The sequence below is a fragment of the Anastrepha ludens genome, chromosome 3 (assembly GCF_028408465.1).
Source record: "Anastrepha ludens isolate Willacy chromosome 3, idAnaLude1.1, whole genome shotgun sequence".
Taxonomy (NCBI): Eukaryota; Metazoa; Arthropoda; class Insecta; order Diptera; family Tephritidae; genus Anastrepha; species Anastrepha ludens.
The window spans coordinates 84,275,750-84,295,135 of NC_071499.1; the positions used below are offsets into that span (position 1 = coordinate 84,275,750).

General features: G+C 35.9%; 1 protein-coding gene across 1 annotated transcript; it reads right to left on the reverse strand.

Annotated features, from left to right (window-relative positions):
• Positions 1-5,500: 5,500 nt before the first annotated feature.
• On the reverse strand, positions 5,501-12,413 carry LOC128857579 (uncharacterized; the record flags this gene model as incomplete). Its single annotated transcript, XM_054093331.1, has 3 exons — positions 5,501-5,878; positions 11,537-11,798; positions 12,037-12,413. Coding segments are annotated over 3 exons (912 nt in total), but the record flags the coding sequence as incomplete, so codon positions are not given.
• Positions 12,414-19,386: the final 6,973 nt, after the last annotated feature.

Genomic DNA, 19,386 nt, shown 5'->3' on the forward strand with positions numbered 1-19,386 from the left:
AGAAGCTACTTTGGACCAAAGCAACGTTTATCGGTGGTAGGTACATAATGTTCTCAAAAGGCCGAGAAGATGTGAACGACGAAAAGCGTGCCGGGCGCCCGAACACTTCAACAACAGACGAAAAAATTGATGAATCGAAGAAAATGGTATTGGCCAATCGTCGAATCACCGTTAGAGAAGTTGCTGAGGATATTTTTCAATGATTTGGGCATGAGACGGGTCGCCGCAAAATTCGTACCAAAACTGCTCAATTTCGACCAAAAGCAGCATCGCATGAACATTGCTAATAAGACGCTGGACTCTGTCCGCGACGACCAAAATTTGCTCTAGAGAGTCATAACTGGTGACGAATCGTGGGCTTATGGTTATGACGTAAAAACCAAAGCTCAATCATCTCAATGGAAGCTGCCGCACGAACCAAGACCGAAAAAAGCGCGCCAAGTTCGGTCGAATGTAAAAATTTTGCTTACCGTTTTTTCCGATTGCAGGGGCGTTGTGCATCATGAGTTCTTGCTACAGGGTAAAAGGGTCAATAAGGAATATTACCTGCAAGTTATGCGCAAGCGAAGCAATCCGCCAGAAACGCCCGGATTCGTGGAAGAACAAAAATTGGCTCTTGCATCACGATAACGTCCCTGCTCACACATCGTTGCTTTTACATGACTTTTTGGCCGAAACTGAAGAAGCCCTTGAAAGGGCGACGCTACGCTACGATTGACGAGATAAAGACGGCATCGAAGGAGGAGCTAAATAAGATAAAAAAAATGATTTTTTTAAGTGCCTCGAAGATTGGAAAAAAGTAATGATATGTCATGGGGATTACTTTGAAGGGGACAAAACAGATATTAATGAATAAGTAAATATTTTTTGGAAAAGCACAAAATTCGCGATGCTTTTTGAACGCACCTCGTAGATGTGGTGATTAGGATGGGTGATTCTGCAATATGTGCCAATTACCGCTGGATTAGTCTTCTAAATGTCGCCTATAAATCTGAAGCCCACCATCGACCAACTTATTAGACCTTATTAGTGTGGCTTTATACTTCTACTTTATCTACAATCGACCAATTCTTGGAAAAGTGCCATAAAATGAGAATCGACACACACCATCTTTTAGTGGATTTTAAAGTTGCATTCGACAGCAAGGAGTTGCCTATAAGCCTTGATGTCTGAATTTGGTATCCCCGCAAAATTGATACGGCTATGCAAAATGACGTCGCTCGATACCAGCAACGCCATCAGAATTGGGAAGGGCTTCTCCGAGCCGTTTGATAACAAACGAGATTTCAGACAGGGTGACTCTCTGTCGTGTGACTTCTTTAACCTGATGTTGAAAAAGATGGTGCAAACCGCAGAACTGAATCGCTGAGGCCCAATTTTATATAAGAGCGTGCAATTGTTGGCGTATGGCGATGATATTGACATCATCGGTCTTAACAACCGCGCTGTTAGTTCTGCCTTCTCCAAACTGGATAAAGAGGTAAAGCGAATGGGTCTGGTGGTGAACGAGGACAAAGCGAAGTACCTCCTGTCTTCAAACAAACAGTCAGCGCACTCGCGTATCGGCACCCACGTCACTATTGGCAGTTATAATTCGAGGTTGTAAAAGATTTCGTTTATTTAGTAACCAGCATTAACACCGATAACAATGTCAGCCTTGAAATCCAACGGGGAATCTCTCTAGCCAAAAGGTGCTACATTGGGCTCACTCGACGAACAAAACTAACATTCTAGAAGGCTCTCCTAACGTATGGCGTAGAAGTTTGACGATGACAGCATCCGATGACGCGTCTCTTGAAGTGTTTAATAGAAAGACTATGCGAAATATTCTTGGACTTTTGAACGTTAGTAACGGCGAGTATCGTAGGTGATTGAACAATGAGCTTTACGACGACATAGACATAGCGCAGCGAATAAAGCGGCTACGTTGGCTGGGTCATGTCGTCTGAATGGATATAAATGCTCCGGCTCTGAAAGTGTTCGATGCGGTACCAGCTGGGGGTAACAGAGGAAGAGGAAGATCTTCTTTTCATTGGAAGAGGTGGAGGAGGGCTTGGATTCACTTAGTGTGTCCAATTGGCGCCGGTTAACACGAGAACGAAACGACTTAAGCTTGGCCAAGATGGCGTAAGCGGTTATGGTGCCAATCAAGAAGAAGAAGAAGAAGAATCTTTGGTAAAAGTGCTTTATAGTTTTTACAAACATCGCATTTTTCTCAAGTCTCAATATATCCGTTAACTCGCAAGCTGAAACAAGTTTTCGTTTGAATAGGGAATGTCTTAGTAAGTTGTACATATAAGAGGCTCCACATTACTGGAACGATCTTGATTTACGTGTATCGACAAAAAGTCTGTAAGTCCAGCAGAATGATTTATGATGCAATAAAGGAGCAACAACAAAAATACAGCTAATGATTATGACTATTTCCAGACTTCAATTGTGCGTACAAACCGCTTGCTAAGAATTCTTGCTAAAGAAATCTCGTCTTCGTATATGGCAATCCAATCCAAAGAGTATCGCGTTTTAAGTGTTAGGATGTTGACTTAACAATACTTGGATAAATGACAAAGAATTTTAATATAGGTTTGAAGCAGCGAGGGAAGCCTTTTTCAAGTATAGAAAAGTTCTTTCCCATAGAAACTTGATTATATAAGTAAAACTACGCATTCGGCACCTTAAATTGTATTTTTGATATTTTTTTATTGTATGGTGTGGAGGCGTGGACATTAAAGGTAACGAGTATGAACAAATTGGAGGTGTTTGATATGTAGTGCTGTCGACGGATGATGAAAAAAGAAGTCTTAACCAAACTTCGAAAGGATAGATAGCTGTTACTAACTAGCTAGCTGAGTTATTGGAACTTATTGTGCAAGGCATATGAGGGACTGCAAATAAATGTCTTGGCTACGTAACATCAGAGAGGGTAGGATTAAGGATTAGTTGGTTAAAGAAGAGATAATTGACATAATAAAATATGAAATATTTTACAGTTTTATTAAAAGTAAAGTGAACTTATTATCGAACCTTTTTATGTATATAAAAATGAATGAAGAACTTTCAAATAAAGAAGATTTTGAGATCATGGCATTTTTCTCTATTACAAATGAGTTCGCTTTAACGGTCAACATCGTTGTCTGAACCCAGAGGTATCGAAAGCCACCCTGTTTGACATTTTGATTAACCTTATCTCTGAAATTCGATACTATATCGCAAATTTCATTCAATTTCATATTGCCCCAAGAGGCTGCTGAACTACCAAAGAATTACGTTTGCTCCTCTCCTACTTCGTTGTCGTTATTGTTGTTGCAGTCGTTCTTCGTCTTCTGCTTTCTTGTAAATTATCATCTCTTTTTGATTTATTGAACCACGTGGAGTTGAGGCGTCTCCCACTGCTCATTTCTGGAAATTATTTTCAGATCCGTTACGTTGACGATTTTTCAAGTTTTTTTTTATCATTATTTCGATAATAAATATCATAAATATTGATCATGATTTAATTGTATTGAATGACTTAATGTTGGCAATTTCTGCTCTATTTCAGCAACGCCTAGGTCAAATGGGCTTTTGTGTGACTACCAATCAGTTGGTCACGCGTAAACCTACGAGTGCATTTCTAGCATGAAAAAGTTTCTCATAAAAATGTAAAAGTTTTTTTTTCGTTGACACACCATTAAATGTTTTTTATTATCTAGCAATGGTAAAACTTTATTCAAGGTTGAAATTTTTATCATGGTGAAGTTCTTGAAGGGCCAACTTTTCGAAATTATAAAAATTCGCTACCGATTTTCTGAGTTCATCTGTGCAACCTTAAGACCGTTTACCAATTTGGATGCACTTCTCTTCAAGAGGTAGCACAGCGGGCTTCACTGCAGGGCAATCGCGTTAAGCGCTCTACTCCTATTTTCGCTCATACTAATTGCCCAATAATAAGCCAGACAGGCTTTAGTACGCCTTGTGGATAAATTCCAGCCAACAAATTCACTATTGGAAGCTCTTGTGCCAACGCTGCAACATCCTTTTCGTAGTACCGTAAATGATTCGGTTCAAAATTAGTTTATTATATACTACGTGCACAGGGATCCCCAGTTTACTGGGACTACTAAATCACGCAAGACAAAATTATTTTAAGAATGATCATCAATCTTGCGCTCCTCTCTCGATAATCCACATCAAAAATTATAATAAATTATGCGATATGATTTTTTCACTGCGAGATGAAAATTTCACACATTGAAAAAAGAACAAAGAACGTAATTGAAGATATGTAAGTTTATGCTAAAAAATACCTATCTTTTCGATTAAAACATCGGGTTACAGCTTACAAATATAAAAGGCAACACTTTTATTCTGCAATTAAATGCATTTCTGACTTAACTATTTTAAACAATTATTGGCCAATACAAACTCGAGCAAAAACAGAAAGAGTATATTCAGAAACGCATTATAAATGCGCAGTAATTGCAGCGCTGGCAACACTGCCAATGTGGCAAGTGATGCAATTGATAGATTTGTTAACGATTTGCAAAAAGATTTGTTGCATTTTTGAACGCGTTTTACACTAAAATGGAAGTATTATTGAGTTTAGTTGTTGACGATATATTTGAAGTAAAAAGTGATAGTTTTTTGCTAAATTTAAGAAAAAAAAGACGTGTAAAGCTAAAAAGAAGATCACATATAGTAAGATGTTCATTAAAACGAAAAATTCGCGATTTGCCCGTCTATTTTCAAATCCTTATTCACTTTTTGTATTTCTTCCGCCACCTTATGCCACAAAACACTCTTTTTCCTCCTCCCTGAAGCAAATTCACTTTCCATGCTCAGTCGGACTCTGAGAAGCAACTTTACTTCCGATGTACTTAGATAATCGCTAAAATCAGGAAAAATGTAATAAAATATTGTTTTAATAACGTATATTTAATATATCTTTGCATTAAAAGCTAAAAAAATAGTTGTATACTCACTTTTCATCAGACATCATATTAGCGTAATCAGCGGCAGTATTAAAATTTTTCCTGCAAATAATGCGTGACGTTTGATAAAAAAATGGCGTTTTGGAACGCGATGCATTTGCAGTACTGCCATATTTGCATTTCTGAACGCATTGCCAACACTGCAAAAGTACGTTGCGCATTATAATGCGTTTCTGAATATACCCAAAGGCTTCGAATCCTTAATATACACATAAGTTGATCGCGAATAAGTGTTTTTTAATAATTTTCTTCTTTTTTTTACTTACATATGAAAAACAAGGTGAGGCAATACTGATAATTAGTTTCCTTCAAGAATGATTATTTATGCTCAATAGTTCTAAACAAAACTAGGTGTGTCCACAAAGGTTAAATATAACAATACTTCCATTTTTTACCATATATATTAATGTTCCTTTCTCACCACTTTTCTCGAAAATATTCGACAAACTAAAACAAATCAGTAAATTTTGTGTGTATCTTTACACATTCTGCTTTTTAAATTTTTTATTAAATATGTAATTGTATGTATTTATAACGTATATATGTGTGTATATCAGTGCCATTAGTGTTGTATAACTAATAAATTTCTCTAATTTGTAAAGAATTCAGCAGCCTTGTTTGCTCGGCGTATATCTTCAGTAGGAACAAAAGCAACCAGCCGCCACAGTAACAATTTTGAATTTCCAATCTTGTCTAAGTTCATCGGGCAACCATGCCATTGCCGGGTCGTTCTGTCCGTGATCTAATAGAGTGCGTGGTGTGAGCACTTTTACTTTGTATTCCAAAGGCTTGCAATAAGATCCTCGCCAACATTTCTGTGGATATTCATTAGGCGATTGATTGCTTTGACATACGGCATTCATCAGATAGCGCGGATAGTGTTGTTGGCCCAGATCGAGTAGGTCGATCTGGAAAAAGATACATAATATTATTCATATTATTAATAATATATGAACATAAAAATCTGACCACAAAAAACATTTATTTTTTGATACATTATTTCACATGCGAATGGTCTATATTTGGTTTTTTAGTTGATGGCTTCATGAAATAATTACACTGTGCTTAAGTTTTTAACCCTTGCTGGGACAAGCACGACCGCTTCAGTAACAGAGTAAAACTTAAACTTTTATATTACAACCTCACGTTCGAATAATCAGTTCTATCGAAGCTATATGTTAAAGTACCTGAGCATGTATTGAAGTACAATTCTTTTCGAAAAGCTCAAGCGGAATAGCTTTAAAACGGAAGGAGTTATTTGCAAAAAAAAGTTAAAATTTAAGCAAATTTGCAAAGTAAAAAAATGAATAAATAAAATAAAATACAAAGAAAAAATAAATAGCCCGCGCGACACAAAAATTTTTTGTTTTTTGTTATCTAGGAAAAATTGCTTATGCACGTTTAACTGAAGATGTTATATAGAAGTCCGTTTACTCACTTTTTCAATTTGTCATCAAATCAATTTTTTAAAGAAATTTAAAGGACTAAAGGGCCGGTCGAAGTCCAAACGTTCTGGATCTTTACATAAAACAAGGTGCCTACGATGGTAAGAATTACAATGGCTTTGCCACCGAAGTAAAGCCGCAAAACCCTTAGGATTGCATCAAATCCCTTCCAACAGCAAAAATTAAGGAAATGGCAAATGTTGCAGCCTACAAATCCACCGTTCGAAGTACTCTGCTAAAAGCGCCACATCTAAAGCACGAAAATTACAAACAAAAAAAAAACATCTTTGGATGCTTTCCATTTCAATTCAACCGGGCTATTCGGTGCAAAATAAAGAATTTTCAATTACTTTTTTGCAATTATTTCTACATGAAGTCGCTTGTGTAAGTAATGACGATCATTTTGAACCCAGAATCATTAAAATCGGTTCATTTTTGACTAAGTTATGAGCATTTAAAAAAAAAATTCTTATATAATGAAAAAAAAAATAGATTTTTAGCCGAAAAACAAAATTGCCGATAACTCTTGAAAAAAAATTTTTTCGGGCGAACAAAAAAATACGTGTCTCATTATTTTGACCAGAGAGCAACATATTTGAGTTACATCGACATCGAAGAACATGACCCGAATAGCCCGGTTGAATTGAAATGGAAAGCAGCTTTGAATAAATTTCGCAAAGAACGGCACCTCGATTTTGCCAGGTACCACATGGCTTGGAATTCTGCTACAAATAATGATCCCGGTTAATGGAAAGAAGTAGTATTTAGTTCAATCTACTTATAGATGGGACGTATGGATACAATTACTATTTCCATGATTTAAGAAAGAACGAAAGGTACTTTAGTAGACGGCCTTCACGGCTGTGATGAATGTGGTTTTATTGTATGAGGAGCAATATCGTACTACGGCGCGTTCGAATTGAAAATTGTAGGCTACAAAATGACGGGAAGCAGTTATAAAGCTCTGTTGGAGTGATCTTTTACCGCGATTCGTGAAGCACTTGGATCTATTAATCTATTCTATTTCAGCAGAATAATTCAACTCTACATACTCCAAGTGTGATCAAAACTTGGATTGCGTATCAAAACTTTGAAACTTTAGCATGAATGCTATATTCCCCAGTGCTGAACATTATTGAAAATCTAGGGGGATGGTTTGTTCGTAAGGTTTATGAGAATGGGCAACATTTTGAAGACAAAAATGCTTTAATTCGAATCATTAAAACGGCCTGGTTTGAAATTTCGTTGGGCTATCTGGAGAACTCGTACGAATGCATTCATCAACGTATTTACGAAGTAATTTGTAATTTGGCAGCACAAACTATTCAGCTTTAAATAATAAATGTAAAAAAAAACACTACTTCCTATATTTTTCATTATTGGAGGGACCTACAGTTTTAAGCCGACTCCGAACGGCAAATATTTTTTGAGTTGAGCTTTTTGATGGCAGAAATACACTCGGGTGTTTACCATTGCCTCCCGAGGTGTGACCGCTATTAGAAAAAACTTTTTATTCATTTTGGTGTTTCACGGAGATTCGAACCTACATTCTCTCCGATTTCCGAATGGCAGTCACGCACTAACTCATTCAGCTACAGCGGCCGCCTTTGACTTTATTTACACGATGAAAATTAGCATTCCCATTTCTACTTGCTTTGTTCTTTTATTCAATTTAAAACAAGCAAAATAAAGAGGGAGTTGTTAAGTCTTATAAGATCGATATCAGTGGCGGAAGTCAGAAATTGTTCTTATAAGCTAAGGTAGTACCTGAGGAATTTAATTCTGTAGCTTGAATTATCCTTTCCTACACTAGATTAAAGCAATCACATGATGAATACCTTATTTGGTAAAACAAGGTTCGGGAAGAACCATCACAATTCTCATAGAACTGCGGGGTTTGTTAACCTTCATATTGTATAGTTCAATGATTTTGTCTTCGCTATCTAATCTAGTAAAGCTTTGTAAATATTTGGAAACCGTTTGGTACGTTCCGTTTAGTACACTAACAGGAAATTTTATAAATTTTCGTTGACATAAATTTGAATAGCAAGAAACTATAGCTTTTTGTGATATGCAATGAGTTTCATGAACACCATAGTACGCAATCTCAATGAAAGGGAAGTGATGCTGATTCGCCGCCTGCAGCCACGTTTGCTCCGTTGAAGAGAAACATGCAATGCGTTTTTGTGTTATTTTCTTTACTGGTAAATTGTTTTTAGAAAACTATAAAAACAAATTTAATTGAAAGGTAATGATGTGACTACTTCGACTCTAATAGTTGTCACTTCCAAGGAAGAGGAGTTGCGAGAACTTTGAAGTAAGTTTGCGCATCTCTGGTGGAAAAGTGTTTGCTTGCAATAGGTTGGTAGCAGGAAAAGGTGCTGGTGACAGGCTGTTGATTTTAATTCGTGCAAAGGATTTTAATTTATACAAGAATTTCAGGTTTGAGAACTTTAATGCCGAGAATAATGAAAAAAATCAAATGTTACATGTTCAAGTAAAGAATGTCTTCTTCTGATTTTACAAACAAAACAATCAGCTGTTAGTAAGCCTGAAAAATTCTACGCGTTTGCGTATTGTTTTAAATCTTTGTTTTTATGTTATTTTTCTTTCTCGTTAGAAATTTTCTGCTGAATAATTATTATCGCATATGTAATTAGAAAACTACGGTATGCATGTGAAATAAAAATTGATTTGTCGATGTAAAATATTTGTTCTTCTTGTAGTAAAATGAATGTTCGATCATATTGAAATTCCTTAGCCGAACTACCATTCGGAAGTGCACAAGTTCAAAACACCAATTGATAGAAATTTTTTTTTCCAATGGCGGTCGACCCTCAGTAAACAATAGCAAACTTCCGACTGTAGGTATTACTGCCATAAGAAAAGCTTCTCATAAAAACCATCTGCCGTTCGGAAGCGGCGTAAAACTGTAGGTCCCTCCACTTGTGGAAATCATCAAGAAGCGCACCGCAAATAGGAGGAGGAGCTCGGCCAACCATCCGAAAAGGATGTAATCGCCAATTGCATATATATATCTTTAGGAATATCTTAAAATGCTTCCAATAAAAATAACTCAATAATTAGAGAAGTTATGATTGTTCGAAGAGAACGCTGCTCTAAAAGGCAGACTTCCTCTATACCCGCGCTTTATAATTTTGTTCATATGTATAACTGGCAAAAGCAATTGAGGTAGATAATGACATATACGCACATTCCGAAAATAAATACAACGCAAGTAAAGTTTTGAAAAATGGAATCTTCGAATTCCGTATATCTCGATAACGACTTAATAAAACTCACCGAAACCTGGGACACATATTGCTCTCCACTTCATGTAAAACCGACATAAATATTATTGAGATCTGATAAAAGTACGCCCACTTATCCATATGTTAAAACTGAATTTCTGTCGGTCCGTCTGATGTAATAAGCTATAACTATCATTGTCTATGAGTGTGTTTGCTTCCAAAAATGTTCAACCGATTTAAAATATTTGTATACATTTTTGAACTAATTTTTTTAGTAAAATAAAAGCATTTAGTTTTTTTAAAGTGCGTCGAACACCTTCTGTGCATTTGTGCGGCATTATTAAAAACGCGACTAAAATGCCTGGGAGCCCCACTGTTTGAGGGTCTGGAGGACGTCTCAAAAGCGGAGCTCCCAGCTCTACTTAGATTCGCCAATAGCGCTGACATCCTACATGATATCTACTTTAGCTATTCATAGAGGTCGGTCTCCATCTGGTATCGCTGGGGACCAAAAGGTCTATACGTGCTTATTGCCAACCAGGCTAACCTAACCTAAAGTGCTTCGATTTACGTAAATTAAAATGTAGTAATTGTAGATAATTTGCTAACTTTAAAAAAATCATTATGTACTTGTTTCAGACAAAAATTGCCCTGCTTATCACGCCCACCACGAAGGAGAATGCTCTGTAAAAACTGCCTAACGCGTAGCCATGTATCTCCACCATTTAATTTTTTACCTGTTTTTCAATAAATGGCTCCATGTGTTTTAAAGGCATATTATATAAATACCTTCTGCTCAAATATGAACGAGACGTTATCAATAAAACGGTCCGCGGATGACATATGGCAAAAATAAATTTTTTGTTGGATGGTAGGACTGTTATAAGCTTACATGGCAAATTTCAGCGTGATATGTCACATAGTTTGTTTTCTGTGCTACTGTAAACAAGTCAAGCTCGAGTGTGTTCTTCGAATTCTCTTTTATGACTTCAATTGTCTCAAAATGTTTTCCACGGAGCGGCAACTTGAGCTTGGGAAACAGGAAAAAGTCACATGGAGCCATATCAGGCGAATACGGTGCTTGCAGAACGATATTAACATTATTTTTGTTCAAATAATCGCGAACAAGACGTGATGTGTGAGCTGGTGCATTATCGTGATGCAAGAACCATGACTTGTTGTCCCACAAGTCTTTCCTTTTAAGACGAATGTTCTCGCGCAAACGCTTTAAAACGTCTAAATAATATTCAGCGTTAACCGATTTTGCGATTTGTGCGATTTTCAAGCACAATTTCCTTTACTTTTCCGATGTTTTCGTCGTTTACTGATGTTGCTGGACGACGTTCATGAGGCAAGTTTTCAACCGATGTACGGCCCTCTTTGAACGATTTGTACCACTGGAAAACACGTGCACGCGATAAAGCAGAGTCCCCATAGGTTGTCTGCAACATTTGTAAGGCGTCTGAAGCCGAAATTTTGTTGGAATAACAAAATTTCAAACAAATTCTTTGTTCAACTTGAATTTCCATTGTTAAATTCGAAGAACACACTCGAGCTTGACTTGTTTACAGTAGCACAGAAAACAAACTATGTGACATATCACGCTGAAATTTGCCATGTAAGCTTAAAACAGTCCTACCAAAAAACCAAAAATTTATTTTTGCCATATGTCATCCGCGGACCGTTTTATTGATAACGTCTCGTTCATATTTGAGCAGAAGGTATAATATATTTAATAAATGCGAAAAAGTTATGCGTCTGTTAGTTTCGTCAACACAAAAAAAATAATGATTTGTAATCGTCTAACTTTTATGCCGTTAGGGTCTTCTTACCTTAAAACGAGTTGTTTTATAAGTTCATGGCATATTACCTTAACTTTGCAATCACAGCCAATGACCGGCGCAGTGCCGGCCCGTTTAGTATCCTTCCTATTGGTATCAACTAAAAAATCCTTGTAAAAATCTGCATAGTATGAAATTGATGGAAAATTAATAAATCTGTTCTCAGCCGAAGAGTCCTTTACGTTGACAGCTTTATGGTCAATTTCTCGTTCATCCGTCGGCGGTGCACGATTTTCACTGAAATTCTCCGTTACTATGCCTTTGAACACCTCATCTATAGGCGGCTTATAGCTACATGTGTATGTATGTATTGAGATACAAATTAAAACATAAACTATTACATTTTGTCACATTACCGTAGCCAACTTTAAGGGGTACTTGGCAACAATTTTTAATGATTTATAAGTGCACACACACATGCATATCATTGTATTCAAGAAATTTAAAAGTTGCATATGTATGTATTTGTATTATTCTTAAAGTTGACCTTATACGGACTATGCTTGATCTCGATATTCTGTCTTTGTACCTATTGCAATCGAAACTTTTGCTCGGCAGAATTTCGAAATCAATATTCCTCTTTGTTTTCGTCCAATCCTCAATGGAACTCAAGCATCCATAACCTGCGTACAAATGCTGCAGTAAATCTTTTTTGCCATTTGCATTGTGCCGTTGCACACCATTGCCACCCTCATTGTCACGTTGCTGCGAAAATATTGAATCCTCATACGAATCTTGCGTTTCTGCAAGCGCCGTTTTTGAAATTGTAGGCGCTACTTCAGTGCCAACTAAATCCATGACAGGCTTGAACAACATGCTATCCAATCGATGGCCAATGATACCGCCAAGACACAATGATAATAACACCAACGCGATCTGGTAAAAACGTGTAAAAATAACACTCTTTATTCACAAAAAAAAAAAAAATCTGTTAAATTAATTAAAAAATCTGATAAGCACTTCTGCAAAAGCTAGTAAAAATCACAAACCATTTTAGTAGTTCAGAAATATGGAATTTATTAACTAAATAAATTATTTTCTTTGTAAATTATATCCGTTTTGGAAGTTATCAAATTGGAGCGCTACCCACTGCATGACGTTCTTTACGCGGCCATAACGAAAGGATAATTGCGGCTTAGCGCAGCGGCCGCAGAGCTTTTATAGGCGAGAATTGTTAGTAAGAAGATAATAGCGAAGCAGTCAAAAGATGTCAAACGGTTATCTTTTGTACTGGCGTGAAAAGAATTCATATGAATCATATTACAGATGGATTGGATAGAACGAGTTGCTATAGTCTTTAGTGTGGCTTGTGTCAGCTATGCCAAGAAGAGCTATTCAAAAAACTGACCATATCTACGCATATAAGTATGTATATGTATGCATATGTTTAAGTAGATATACTGTTGCGTGAACCTCATTAGCAACGGAATATTTTGAGATGCTTTTATTTTATTTTATTTTTTCTAACTTTCATTAATTTTTCACAAAAATAGAGTTGACTCCAAAACATAAGGTGCAAGTCTGAAGTGGCTCGAAATTGTTGTTGACTTTTGAAAATTTTATTCGCAGAAGATATTACGCATTTTCTCCACATAACGAAAGCACGAATGGTTTTCATATGTTGTAGAAAGAACTTAAGTTTTACCAAAAATTAATGTAAATTATGCTAATTAAAGGTTCCGCATTCGAAGTGTAACCAATTAAAAAGGTCATAAATTTAGTTTGGAAAATTAATTTTATTCAATTCAAATAAAAAAATGTGTCAAAATAATACAAAATTAAGAATCAATTTACTTTTGCTCGATATGTCCAACTTTTGCCTTGACTATGGCCTTGCGACGGTCCAGAAACGAATCGCAAGCTTCCCAAATGTGATGGGTGGTACTAAAAAATACGCAACACAAATACGCAAATTATTAAAAACTAACGAACATTGTGAACCACTTCAAAGTTGCTCTTTCTTACACTAAAATTAAATTTGCTATAAAACTGCGCACCGCAATTTTCTTTTTGGTTTGGATTGAAAAGCTTGAATGGAATTAGTCGATTTTTTATAAATCTTGTACAAAATTGAAATTCGTATTTATGTGTTATTTGCTCCCAAATAAATTATATTTTTATTTATATTATTTTATTTTATTTATATCAATAATTACACTTAAAAAACAAAAAAGTAGCGTTGCTAATTAAATGCACGCTACTGTATGTATGAAGACAACTGTGAGAAAGGAGCAAAAGTACCGTTAAAAGCTTATTTCTAAATATGACTTCAATGCATAAAGAGTGTTCCATTAGCTCTCCAATTCCCAAGTCAAACTAAGTCGATTGTTTTTTTTTAGTTTAATTCCTTGTTTATGTGCATTTAATAGCAAAAAGTAAATATGAAATTCATAAAAAATTTTAGCTCATTTGTTTGAATAAAAATTTATTAGGAAAAACCCTTTATTGGGAAAAATTTTAACACGTAAAGACTAAAAAAACACTAGGTTAGGTTAGGTTGGTATGATTGACCAAGGAATGAGCACACTTGGACGAAGAAAAACGGATTCGTCCTTTGTGATACCAGGGAGAGGACGGGGAGAGGTGGTGCTGGGATGGTTAGGAGGGTGGGCTTAGAGTGTGTGGATTACGAACGATGACTGTGCTGCGTTTGCGTCAACCGCTTTTTGCTGATGATGAAATTCATCAGATTTTTAATGTCAACGCCAGCTATATCAGCAGGCGCACAGTGCGGCCGATTCCCAAAAAGCTGGCCAAAAGTCGAAAAAAAAAGTTTCTAGATAGAGTTTTTTTTTGTCTTTGGGTTGGCTACAGTAATGCCTTGAGTAGTGAAAACCGTTCATAGCAACGTCCTGTACCCTAAGTATCCTCTGTATTTTCAGTCGCAACGTGGCCTTCGTTTGAGCATCGTATTACTGTCGATGAATAGTGAAAGTTGTACACATTTGAAAGATTTTGTAATGGAGTAAATTGAACAAAACCAAATGGAATCATATTCGGAAGGTTTGTAAAATACGGGAAATCTTTAGTACATATCAATACCTCGACACAAAATTTTTAGCTGCAGCAATACGTAGATACATTTTTTGCAATTTTTTTATAAAATTTGAGTTTTCAAACTGTATAGTAATACAACGCCGTCATATGCTGCTTTGAAACCTATTAAAGGTTACTCAAAAAAGTAATGGTTACTGAATAAAATAAGATTCAGCTGCTACCACTTGCTACCTTGCGACCCCGAAAACATATACATTTACATGCATCTTGATTATGTTCTAGAATATACGCTATTTCACGTGAGGGGGTGGCCAATAGGGGTGGAAGGGGGTGGATTTTCAAAATTTTAAGATCAAATTCGTAATCAGCGACCCCGACAACCCCCGAGTAAGAAATTTTGAATCAATTACTTAATTTTTTGAGTTTTGGCCAGCTTTTCGGGAATTGGCCGCACTGTGAGGCGTAGCAAAGAAGTAAGAGTCAAGATGGCTGGATCTTAGCCCCGCCAGAACAGGGCAGCTAAAGAGAAGGCGCTGAGATGACCTCATCCACCTTGCATCCAGCGCAGAAAGGACTCGAGGTAATTCGAAGTCTCACAGCATGCATTTCTCGCGCATAGTGACCTGTGAGAAAATCGACGACATTCGAGAACTGCTATTTTGTCAACCTCAGAAGCTCGCCCGAGCGCCCCCGGTCCACACGTGGCCAGAAGGATTTCGGTCTAAAAAAACAAAAAATATTTACTGCGTATTCACCTTGTTCAATAAATACACTGGAAATACTCTTTCTAAGAAATGTGGCATTACTTCTTGGATTGGAATTTAACCGGTAATATTTTTAACAGGATATTATTCAATTGGGTGTTAGACAGAGAAACTCAAAAATCACTTTGCATTAAAAAATATTTTTTTAACTCACGTTACCTGTGGCTGACACTTGAAGCTGAAGGATTTAAGTACGATTATTTCCTTTTATATTTGCGCCTTTGCAATACTGCGTGTGATCGGCTGTTACTCGATATTTTTATAATAACGTTTGGTATTTTTCAGCATAAACTTACATATACGACGAGTTAGTGCTTTTACTTACGAGCCTTATTTGCTCTTTTGTCAGTGAGTAGAAAAATTCATCTCGCCCTTAACTCGTGAAAATTGTGTGCTATGATTTATTACGATACCTCGACTTATAATGGGGAAACACCACACCTAGCCACTGTAAAGCGCTGACACAACTGGTTGCAATATAGCCGTCAGCCCTTACAGGATGAATTTCGTATATGTTAGCTGAAATAAAATAAAGCTGAAGCGTTTTCAGATAAATGTCTTATATATTATATATATATATATACAAATGGAAGCACCTACAGTTTTAAGCCGACTCCGAACGGCAGATATTTTTTATATGAGAAGCTTTTTCATTATCTATGGTCTGAACAACGCCTGATTGGGCGAGTCTGCGAATACGTGTCAACTGAGCGGGCAGAATTAAGTTGCCGAGTTCTCAATGACGTAGTAGCCGAAGTTACTCTCTCAATTTTGCTTCAGATGACAAAAAATGTCAATCTATCATTTCTATCTATTTCTAATAGTGATCGGGGGGCAAAATCAAATGCAAAAGGTCATCAAAAAGCTTCTGAAAAATATTTCTCCTGCTGTTCGGAGGGGGCATAAAACTGTAGGTCCCTCCATTTGTGGAGCAACACACCACTAATAGGAGGCCAAACGCTCAGTTAAGAGTGTAAGCGCCAATTATGTACATACATATATAAGTAAATATATATTATAATATAAAATATGTATTTTTATTAACAACAGGCTCGAATCCTTTGTGGTGGATTACAACGAAGTACCTCAATGATCATTTATGAAAGCGAACAAATAATGGCAATTAAATGGCTCTTAATGAGACACCGCTTATTATTTTCTATTGAAAAAAAAAACACCTACGCACTTTTATAAAGCGTACATATATGTATAAATACAGATTCTTACCATAACATCTCCTTTATACTCCTTTATAAAATTTGTGCAAGGGTCTTATACATATATGGATATTAAACACGAGTATACATTATGTACCAGTCGTACATACTTGCCCGTGTGAGACCATATTAAAATACAAGTAATTCCTTTGTTTTCAAATTAGCACCTCATCCCTTCGTATGTATTAGGAGGATATTTTTAGTTTAGCTTGATTACTTTAATAGGAATTTAATGTGAACAAGGCGTACTTTATTGGTAACATTTTCAGAATTCGTCTTTCCGGTGAAATTTTTAATTTGCAATGAACTTAATTACAAAAGCTGGCGATAGCCGCAGCCGAATGAATTTGCGCGTAACTACCCTTTGCCATGAAACATCACGTAATGGAAACAGTTTTTTCAATAAGGTTTTCGAGTAAGAGCGCTTGAGCTTGGAATTAAATACATAATAAAAAACAGTTTAAGTAATATTGCATCAATTATCTCTTATTTTCATACAAATTGGATAACATCATGTCTGGAACATAATTTCAGGCAAATAGCTACGAAGCAGTCGACCATTTTTGTATTACCAGTACAAAACCGCGTAAATGGGGCTCCATTTCATTTCAATTTTGAAGAAAGAAAGGCCGATGTTACCGGTAAAAATTTATTTGTTTTAGTTATGTTTATTTGTTAAAATTTCGTATATCTAAATAAACAAGATTAATAAATTTAGAGCGTGAATATAAAATACAATGTCCCAAGTTGAGCTCTCAGTAGCAGTGATTAACATTTGTTTTACTTGCATACTTTTGTGGTAATAATTCTTATTAAGAATGTTTGTACGTTAATCGTTAATAAATACAAATACAGCTTGTATTTAGGGATATAATGAAAATAATAATTTTATGAGGTATGAAATAAAAATAGACTATACAAATTAAAAAAACTTACAGGCCGATAATCCCAGCTGCTGAATGAATGAATGAAAATGAGGTTTGCACTTTGATCGCATGGTCTTTTGTGCCCTTTACTCATCACAGTACGTCATCTAAACCCAGTTCTCTTAATAAACCTAAGATGGACCTGGGCTGTGGTGAACGTATGTGTCTTTTTTCAGGCCTCATCCGACCGAGATGTCTCATCCTTTTTCGCGCTATCGCCTTCACGCTATCTGGGAACTGGTCTCATAAACAACAGGGGTCAGTAGATTTGAGGAGCATAGTAAAACAATCTTGTTTTTTAATTTAAATAATTTAAATTTAAAAAGGCAACATATGACCTTCATTATTTATAACAATGGAAAAAAATCGACGTGGGATTGAGTTTCTGGAATACCCGCGCCCCGAAAGCATTTGTGTTGTATAAAAATTGACTTCGCCAAAGTCCCTGCTATTCCATGTGGCGACGTCTTTTATAAGCCTAACGTCCATCTGTCGCGTGTTTCGTAAATGCAGCGGTCTTGCCATAGCTTTAGTATATACTTCATGCCTTATTTCGCGCACTGCAGATTTGCTAACTGTTTCTTCCATTCCCTCCTGCTTTAGTGCCCATAGCTTTTTACTTTCAAAAGCTTTAACTTGTCTTTAAGTATATCTTAATTTATAATGGATAGCTTAAAGTAGTGAGTGAGAAACTTGTGTTTTGTTAACTTCATGTATTTAATAAACAAATAATTTGGCGTCTGCTAAATTTTACAATAACACTGCATCCATTAGCTCCACATGTCGTTTGAATAACTTTTTTACTAAATGAAGATAAAATGATTTTGAGTGATGGAAATCTTTATTTTGACCTTTACGCACTCCATTGCTTGTCTGCTTGTATACTCCAGCTGTCTAGTCCACAAGTGTCAAATATGATTAACGTACGATGCCATTTTGAAAAACTTTAAATTTCATGTTAGGGTGATTAATTTTGCGCCAGCTTGTATTTAGTTTGGGCTAATAAATAAATAAATAGCCTTTAATACTTTCACATCCGCACGGTCCACAAAAACTTTCCTCTCTGTCGCCAGAACTTTTTGCAGAGTTTTTAATTAAAATGTACAAATATAATACAAAATATAAAATTCATTCTAATATAATAAACTTAGCTGCTTTTTATTAAATGATACGTGTAAATAAATGTTAGTAATCGAAGTTATTGAAAAATTAAAAAAACCTTAAAATATATTCCAGATAATTATAAGTTTTTTATAGTTATAGTTATTGAAAAATTAAAAAAACCTTAAAATATATTCCAGATAATTATAAGTTTTTTATTACGCTTCTTTTGAAAATAAAAGATCTCCACTCTTAACAAAATTCTTCATTTATGTAATATTTTTGCTTTTCATGGTAGTTAGCAAAACAGTTCCCCAAATATGATGTAACTTTGCAACTTTTACACATCAGATTTGTGGCTTTTCCCATTTGATGTGAATATCACATTTTCTTCCTTTGCTTTTATTAGTTGGAGAAATTGAAATCGAATCACACGGTAAAGTCTTGATCCGTTGTCTTCTTCACACTCCAGTAATAATATCTAAAACTGCAGATTTTACATCACGAGTCTCTTGTAAATAACAATCGTCGGGAGCATCAGAGAGGACATCAGCATAAGTATCTTCTAACTGTTATCTACTTCGTCATCCATCATCAGGGAATATTTTTACAACGTTACTAAAATTTTACACCACGTTGAGTCACCGCTAATAATAAACGGGGCGAAAATGACAACACGTTGGTGTCACCGGTAAATGAGGAGCGGTTTGCCAAAGGCATCACGTTGGTGTCACCAGACGTGAAAGTGTTAATCAAATGGACATCGAAATCGTGTTCAGCGTAAGAAATTATTGTATATGGAAATAAAGTCTCTTATCGAACAAAAGAATAAAGAATGAATTTCATAGACCTGAGTAATTAATAGCACTTAAAT